Source organism: Podarcis filfolensis (assembly GCF_964270895.1).
Source record: "Podarcis filfolensis genome assembly, chromosome: 8".
Classification (NCBI taxonomy): Eukaryota; Metazoa; Chordata; class Lepidosauria; order Squamata; family Lacertidae; genus Podarcis; species Podarcis filfolensis.
Window position 1 is genome coordinate 75,301,500 of NC_139611.1, and position 9,244 is coordinate 75,310,743.

The 9,244-nt window shown below is 41.7% G+C and overlaps 1 protein-coding gene across 2 annotated transcripts; it reads right to left on the reverse strand.

Annotated features, from left to right (window-relative positions):
• Window positions 1-5,267: 5,267 nt before the first annotated feature.
• On the reverse strand, window positions 5,268-9,244 carry LOC310768905 (phospholipase A2 inhibitor gamma subunit B-like). 2 transcript variants are annotated; one of them, XM_083627810.1, is made up of 4 exons: window positions 8,968-9,244; window positions 8,242-8,391; window positions 7,341-7,478; window positions 5,268-5,729 (listed from the first exon to the last, which is right to left on the reverse strand). In XM_083627810.1, exons 1-4 carry the CDS (start codon window positions 8,972-8,974, stop codon window positions 5,425-5,427), a joined length of 600 nt encoding a protein of 199 aa, XP_083483936.1. In that variant the 5' UTR covers window positions 8,975-9,244; the 3' UTR covers window positions 5,268-5,424. The 2 variants fall into 2 exon arrangements, 1 of the variants encoding a protein (XP_083483936.1); XR_014551387.1 differs by lacking the exons at window positions 7,341-7,478; window positions 8,242-8,391; window positions 8,968-9,244 and adding an exon at window positions 5,836-6,076.

A 9,244-nucleotide genomic window follows, 5' to 3' on the forward strand; every position in this document is an offset into this window, starting at 1 on the left:
CCTCCCACAGTTTGGTCAAACTCATGCTGGTAGCTTCAAGAACACTGTCCAACCATCTCGCCCTCTGTCGTCCCCTTCTCCTTGTGCCCTCAATCTCTCCCAACCTCAGGGTCTTTTCCAGGGAGTCTTCTCTTCTCATGAGGTGGCCAAAGTATTGGAGCCTCAGCTTCACGATCTGTCCTTCCAGTGAGCACTCAGGGCTGATTTCCTTAAGAAAGGAGAGGTTTGATCTTCTTGCAGTCCATAGGACTCCCAAGAGTCTCCTCCAACACCATAATTCAAAAGCATCAATTCTTCGGCGATCAGCCTTCTTTATGGTCCAGCTCTCACTTCCATACATCACTACTGGGAACTACAGCTCCCTAAATTCTTTGGGGGAGGCAATGGGTGTTTGGTATTATAGTGGTTCAGGAGTGGGTTGGACTGCCACCATTGAGAAAGGGATGAAGACAGCAGCCTGTGTCTGAGAGAGTCTCTCCTTTGACAAAGGATTTATTGATTGTCCAACTCATGGGGAATCGTTCTCCAACCCTGATGCAGACCTCCTTACTCCTGTCACAGAAAGCTGAGCTGCAGTATATCCCTGGATGTTGCTGCTGCTGTTCAGCTGGCATGAATTCAGGCCATTCCTCTAGGTTCAGAGATCGACTCCTAAAACAGAAGTGCTGGATTTACTGCCTGGCAATAAAACTGCCATTGTTGACCGTATCACAGTCCCTTGGCTTTGTTGCAAATGCAAACAGGGTTGTAGCCTCTGACGCTGGCCTCACTGGGCACCTACTGAAGCCCACACCCCATTTGCAGTCACCTGACTAGCTCTATGCATGATAGTCTTACATTCTTTTCTATTTATATCACTTCCCACCATTCCCAATAGAAATGCTTCTGGTTTCTTTGTAAATGTATATTTCAACATTTTTTTCAACTCATTGTATATCATTTCCCAAAAACATTTCACCTTTTTACATTCCCACCACATATGATAGAATGTTCCCTCTTTTTCTTTACATTTCCAACATTTATTGCTAGTTTTATACATTTTCGCTAGCTTAACAGGAGTGATATACCATCTATACATCATTTTCATCACATTTTCTTTGAATGCATTACATGCAGTAAACTTTAAACCTTCTTTCCATAATTTCACCCAGTCACTCAATTGTATGTTATATGCAAAATCTTTAGCCCAATGAATCATAACCGACTTAACCTCCTCATCTTTCAAATGCCATTTCAGCAGCAATTTATACATTTTGGACAAAATTTTAAAATCATTATTTAATATTTCTTGTTCAAATTTCGATTCCTTTTCCTCAAATCCTCTTTCTTTAAAATCTTGTTTAAACCTTTCATTGACCTGGTAATAATGTAACCAATCATAAACATAATCTTTAATTTCTCCATATGGTTTCATTTTCCAAGCTCTATGCATGATAGTCTTTCTGGGTGGGGTTGCAGTCTATCTGGTGCAGCAGCTAAGAAGCTTGAGAATAGGGACAGGGAAGACATCCCATTCAACTTGGACCTCAGTTTCTGCCGTGTGGTAACAAGTTTCTAGGGGGTTCCAGGCACTCACCCAAGATTTGTGTTTTTCCATTGGAAAATCAGGACACAGCAGAGTCTGCAGTGTCTTAGAAATATGGTTTATTCACACATATTTGCACCTAAAACCTTCAGTGGAGGAAGTGCAGAATATGACACCCCAAGAGTATCTCTCATTGCTCCTCTCATAGCTATAGCAAGCTTGTCTCCTAAGCATTAACCAATCATGTCCCCCAGTCTTTCAGTGCAGCCTTTCCCAGCCAGCATACATGGAGTTCTGCTTACTCCCTCCTTCTTGCTTCCAGAACTCCTAGCCAAAACCCCTCTGTGTCAAAGGATGTCTTCCTTTCCTACAGAGACATCACACACCCCTGTTCCCCTGGCAACCTTCCTCTGTGTATGGCAGATCCTTCTGCTTGGTCAGTGACTTCCTTTGAGTGGCTAATGGCTGTCCATCAGCACCACTGTTTCTTCAATGACCTGCCATCAGCAGGCTGGCCTCATGAACAAGTTCTCTGGTGCTATTCCCATGGGTTCGCTCCAACTCTGACACTTCACAGGATGTAGAGACTATGGGGAGTCTGCCCACCTCCCCCTTCGTAACAGTAGTTTCCAAAGCAACCCGCAAACCAAAAGAAAGAAACATCATTCAAAATTGGCACTTCTCTGAATATTGCAATGTGGTTTGAAATATTGAAAAGATACATTTTCTATATACATTTTAAAAATTGCTTCCTTGGAATCATGATGTTATTATTCATAGCATCGTCTATTTCTCTCTGTGATAACCATTTCTCCATTCAACATTATTTTTGTTTGTTGTGGGCCATATGGTGTCAAACAGGCAAGTATTTTTTATTTTATTTTTTGTATCCCTCAAACATTTTATTGTTATATCTAGCGAAATAAAATAATGAAAAATTGGGCAGAAATAGTTTGTACCCACACTCCCAATATCAATAATAATAATTATTATTTTTAGAGATTGTGAACAAGATGACCCAAATTTGCATTTTGTGGGTATGTCCACTTTTATTTTAATTCCACTGTTCGTTCTTTCTTTCTTTCTTTCTTTCTTTCTTTCTTTCTTTCTTTCTTATTTTATCTCATGGATTTGTATAGCCTTTCTTAAATAATAATATAAAAACATTTTTTTAAAAAAAAATGTAAGGTGGTCATTGTTGCAGGATCACATTGCAAGTTTTCCAGTGCCTCATCAGAATCGAAGAATTGCATGAAGAAATGGGGGTGGGAGCTTAGTAATTGTGTGGGGGTATGAAAAGGGGGAGGGGATAATGTAGATGTTTGTGTGTTTCTATGCTATGCAAATACTTTAGAGAATACAAACTGGAAAATTTACCCATCCCTCTAACCACCCCTCTTCTTCAAAAAAACCCCACAAAAAACTCAAAAAACAAAAACATATATTAAAGATTTTCTACTTCTGATTTTGAGTTTTGGTTATCTAACTCATTTTAAATGAGATTCCTCTCTTTTTTTATATACAATAATTTCGGACATAGCTAAGGGGTGGTTCTGTTTTCTTTTTTGGCTTTTGGTCCCAGAATGGCCAAATCACTTTTTGAATCAATGCAAAGAAAAGTGTATTATGAAGAAACACGAGGATCTCTTGTAGTCTCACCAGCACACAGCACCCCACCCAGCCATGCAAGGAGCCTCTGCTTGGGACCTTCCCTTTATTAAATTATTGTTGACAACCATCTGGAAGAAACAAACAAAACCATTTTTGGACTCAATAGTCTTTATTGGGCCTGCAATCTTTCATCCAGAAAACAGTATTTTATTTTATTTTAATAAATATTTATTCGAGTTTTCAATTTTATACAGGCAAAAAAGAAAAAGAAAAAAATATTAAAAACAAATCAATTTCAATAACAATTTTCAATAACATGTTTCTTTGACTTCCTCATACCTCCCCTTCTTGTTTTCTAGTTCAAATTGATTATCCAGCAAATTCTAATCTTTTAACATTCCTTTTAACTAATACCTTATTTTCCCATCAACTTTTTAAATTTTATAACTTAAACAATATTTATCCCAATTCTTTTTATCATAACAGCTAGAGACCACTTAAATTCAATCCAGCATCTTTCGAAGTTCATTAATTTTGCAATATTTCTGTAAATAATCCTTAAATTTCTTCCAATCTTCTTCTGCCGACTCTTCTCCCTGGTCGCGGATTCTGCCGGTCATTTCTGCCAGTCCCATACAGTCAATCAACTTCATCTGCCATTCTTCCAGAGTGGGTAGATCTTGCGTCATCCAGTGCTTTGCTATAAGTATTCTTGCTGCCGTTGTAGCATACATAAAAAAAGTTCTGTCCTTCTTTGGCACCAAATGGCCGACTATGCCCAAGAGAAAAGCCTCTGGTTTCTTCAAGAAGGTATACTTAAATACCTTTTTCATTTCATTATAAATCATTTCCCAGAAAGTCTTAATCTTTGGGCACGTCCACCAAAGGTGAAAGAATGTACCTTCAACCTCCTTACATTTCCAACATTTATTATCAGGCAAATAATATATTTTTGCAAGCTTGACTGGTGTCATGTACCACCTGTATATCATTTTCATAATATTCTCTCTTAAGGCATTACATGCCGTAAATTTCATACCGGTGGTCCATAACTGTTCCCAGTCAGCAAACATAATGTTATGTCCAACATCTTGTGCCCATTTAATCATAGCTGACTTAACCGTTTCATCCTGTGTATTCCATTTCAGCAGCAAGTTATACATTTTTGACATGATCTTAGTTTTAGGTTCTAGCACTTCTGTTTGTAATTTAGATTTTTCCACCTGGAAGCCAATTTTCTTGTCATCCAGAAAACAGTATTGAACCCCTAAAACACACTTGGAGGAGGAGGAAGATGCATTGTGGTACCCAAGTGAGGATGAGGAAAAAATACAATTTTGTCTGCATGTTAATGAGAAACTAACTCATTTGCACTTCCCAGACCAATACGCAAACTAAAACTCAGTTACACTTATTTCACATTTCTCAGAATTTTGCAGTGTAGTTCTTCAACCAAACAGTGTATACGAAAATGCATTTTTGTGGGGAAAGTGTCTAAACTGCATATTTTGGTGATAATAACATATATACACATATATATATGGCTTGCCAATCAGAAGGTTGGCAGTTCGAATCCCAGTGACAGGGTGAACTCCTGTTACTCGGTCCCTGCTCCTGCCAACCTAGCAGTTTGAAAGTACAAAGTGCAAATAAATAAATGGGTACCGCTCTGGCAGGAAGGTAAACGGCGTTTCCGTGCACTGCTCTGGTTCGCCAGAAGCGGCTTAGTCATGCTGGCCACATGACCCAGAAGCTGTACACCGGCTCCCTTGGCCAGTAAAGCAAGATAAGCGCCGCAACCCCAGAGTCGTCCGCGACTCGACCTAATGGCTAGGGGTCCCTTTACCTTTACTTTTAACATATATACAAATGCATTATATTAGGGGAAAATGCTAGCAAAACCCTATATTAGCCAAACTGCAAGTACAAATTGTGTTTATTAGGAGAAATGCATGCTAAAATGTGGATGGATTTTCAATAGTTTTTTTTTAATGCAGATTTATGTGAGGGAAGTGCATACATTCATGATAATAACATTTATAAAATCATAAAAATTATAAAAAAGGCAATGCTGGTAAAACTGCATGTACAAATTGTGTTAACCAGGAGACATTCACGCTAAAACATGGACAGATTTTCAATAGCTTTATTTTTTTTTTAAAGCAAATTGCTGTAGAAATGTGGAGAACTGAATTTAATGTTCTTTTAAAAAATGAGAAACCTAAGAGTACTGGAATGTGACAGATTTGTCCATTCCTTTGCCTAGCTGAATGGTGTGGAGAGAGAGTTTAGGAGAGGAACTTCATGAAGAGAATGCTGGAGATACTGGGTAGAAGAAGAAGGAAGGAATTCTTCCCCAAGATATGGTGAGTGCAAGCCTCTGATGTTGTTTTGGTACTTGTGGCTGGTTTTTGAGTTACTCCTGATTTTTGAGTTGTAGCTGATGCAGGAGTTGGAGGTTTTGCAGTAGTTGGGGGAGTGTCACACGATATTTCATCCATTTTGTAGGGGATTCCTGCAATTTTCAATTCAAAGTCCTTTACACCGCACATATTGCTTGTTCCGCAACCCAGCAGGATGAACTTCCTGGCACCTGCAGGTAGACATGTTGATCAACATGTGAATTAGTGAAGCCTGCTCTAGTAGAACAAATGGGGCATGGCCCCTTCAACATCAGTCTGCCCTCAGCCACCCCTCACCTGCCAGCCATCAGCCCCACAACCAGTCCTGACCACCAGCTTCCTCCTCCTGAGTCTCAGTGTTGCCCCTTGTAGAATGGAGCAGGGAAGAGGATGGGGACCAAACCAGAGTCAGTTTACTCTGCTTGTCAGGGGCTCCTCCCATGCCTATTGGCAATGGTCCAATACCAAAGGCACTGGCTTGGGCCTAACATGGCGTGGGACCAGCGTCGCACCACACGGATGATGTCACGGGCCTAGGACACCTCGCACGTGTCCCACGCCTATGACATCATACATGCAATGTGCATCACATGTGCGACACCAGGAGGTGGTTGAGTGCCACGCAGCTTCAATGGCTGCGATTCTACTTCTCTCATGCTTGGGAGGAGCCACTGATGCTGCATCATGCTCTGCGCTCAGAGGATAAAGATGTCTTTATGTTGAGCATGCGAAATAGGTAATTTTTTTCTGCTCCACCCATCACTGGCATCTAACCTCTAAGAAGGGAATTTATTTAGTTATTGAATTTATATCCTACCCTCCCTATCAAAAGAGCCTGGGCAGTGAACATAGGCATAATTTATTTTTATTTTTATTGATTTTTTTTTTAAAAAAATCACCTTCTGTCTGAAAAAGGGGCCCCACCTTTACCCCTTGTAACTCAAGGTGGCATATTTGGTCCTCACAACCATCACTACCCTATTTTATGTTCACAATGTGGCTTGCATGGATTCCAACTGAGCCTCTTTCCTATACCAGGCCTCAGCTACAGCTCCATTCCCAGTATGCATTTCCAATAATAAGCATATTACTTATTCTTCCATGCCAAGTGTTTCTCTGTGTGACTGCATCAAGGTAAGCCTCCTCTCCTAACAAGTATTCAGAAGCTGAAAGCCTCCAAGCTGTGTGTTAACTCTGCATATCAGTCAATAGTATTCAGAATCATCTGGTAAAACACAGCCCTCTTGGCTAATAGGCATTGGCAGCCTTATCCTTCATAAATAGTTCTAATACATTTTTGAAGGCCATCCAGTGTGGTGGCCATGATCCCTAGATCTCATGGGACCAATTCTCATCATGTAACTATGCACTGGGCAAAGAAATATTTTCTTTTGGTCATCAAGAATGTCCCAACATTTAGCTTGATTGAATGGTCCCAAGTTCTACTCAAATGAAAGGACTTATGTGAATGGGCCCAGATTCAATCACACACTCATGACACTTTAGCGCTCCAAAGGACGATGCACACATGCCATTAGCACCTTATCATGGGTGCAATCCCACCATGCTATGGCAAAGCACCTGTTCATTTCAATGATGCTCGCAGCAGAGAATATCCTGGGAGATTGTTCCCCAAGAGTCAGGGATGCAAGTCTCTTGTACTGCCACCTGAGATAGTCATCTCATCTTGCCTGATGGTTGGTCCACCTCTGGATCATCCAGAGGTTGGCATTCCCCTCCCACCTGCTCCCCCCACCCCATGGAATCCCTCCTCCTCCCTTGCTAAGTCCCTTCAGGGTTACCAGAGCTTCCTGTTGCATTGATGCAACTGTTTTGAGCATCTCTGCATGAGACTGGTCTATTCGCGCAATCATTCACCGTCTGAGCATAACATCCAATTGGACAAGTGTACCCATTCTCAGTCCAAGTAGTTGGAAGAGCTAGGAAGCAAAGAAGAAAGAAGCAAATTGTCATATATGGAAAGTTTTTACATAAGAATCTCCGAAGAGCCCCGCTGGATCATTGACAGGCCTGCTTCACACAGACACAGCAGCCACAGCCTTCCTGATGCATTCACACAACCACACACTGAGTCCTCCCCCCCCCCAGCTCTTTGTTAGCATATTCTTTGTCAGAATGAAAGAATGAGGTCTAGAGACACAGGTTTGACACTTTTCCTGTCTTGTGTTAGGATGAAAGGTGTGGAGGTACCAAAACCTCCTCCACTCCACCCTGTTCCTGCCAGGTTTCAAAAGCAAATTGTGGCTGTTTTCATCATTCTGAAACCGAGGCCCCACCAGACTTTTATTGCGGGTTCATTTCTGCAACATGTTCTTCAAACTATAACACTGCATTGGTGATGGATTTCTCCTGGTTTCATTTATCCTGTGGTGTTTCCTACTGCATTATTGCTGACTGGAGGAGCTGTGGAGCAACAGAAGTGGGACGAAAATAAACCTGGACATTTGTGGCATGAAAGGTGATGGGCTTTCAGCAGGAAGAAATGGGATGTGCACTGATTGGAAATGAAGCAGTATGACCACCCCAATACCTCTGCACATGCAAACAGTATTGAGAGTGGAATTGTGTGTGACTGGCCCAATAGCCTCATGGGCACAAATCATCCTGAATGCACTATAAAAAGGACTTCTGGAGGGGTCCAGGTTTGCAATTCTGATATCAGAGGGGCAGGTGATGACTTACCTCCCCACTCTAAGTCTTTGTTGCACCCATCTTCAGCACAGCAAGCAGAGCTGTGGTGCAAATATCTCCCGTCTCCTACGGTGATGGCAAAAGCATTGGCGCAAGAATTTCTTTTTCCACAATCATAGAATTTTGCATTGAAGCTGACACCTATTTACCGGAAGAGAAAAAAGACAAATGGTCAGGAGAGCCCATTCCCCAGAATCCTTCTCTCTCTGCCTAACTCCATTGCCTCTGTTCTGCTTTCCCCTTCCATCTGTTCCAAGTTCTCCCAAGGGAATATGGCTTGCTGGAGTACAAGCGCCTCCATCTTGCTGAAGTAAGCTTTGGAAGTTCCAGATCAATGGTGAAGAACCTCAGGACTGCGGACCAAAGGCAACCTCTTTCTGTATTTGACCCTTCAGAACCGGCACAATCTACACCCCTTACCAACTTCGTTTTACATCCTCGTTGAGTGTCTTTGCCTGGCTGGTATTTGTCATTGAAATCTGACAATGATTCTTGTTTTCCTTGACTGGATGGAAGATAGAGAGAGAGATGGGTGTTTGTGGGCAGAACCTAGCCTATCAAGCTAAAATTTACATTTATTGCTTTGCCCACTTTTGCTTATGACCCTGCCCAGTCAGGTGTGTGGCCCTCAAAACAGAATGTGGCCCTCAGCTTAAAAGGGAATTCTGCTCTAGAACACTGGAGCATGCCACCAGGTAAGGCCAACGTCTTTCTTACCAAACATTGTGCTCTCGTCCTTGATGACCACGCAGGCATCCAAACCACTGGCACAGTCTGAAACCTCAGAACCTTCAATTCCTTGTTGACACTTAAGGGCTGGAAGAAGAAAGTAAAGGCTGAACAAAATTATATCAGAGTGAAGACATAACAAATATAATGGGAGAAGTTCTGCTGTGGCTCTATGATTGGAGGAGCCTCCCCCCCCCCTTGAGAGGACAATTAGGACAATGGGAGAGGTTAAATACCTCAGAAAAAATAAGGGGGCAGATGACGG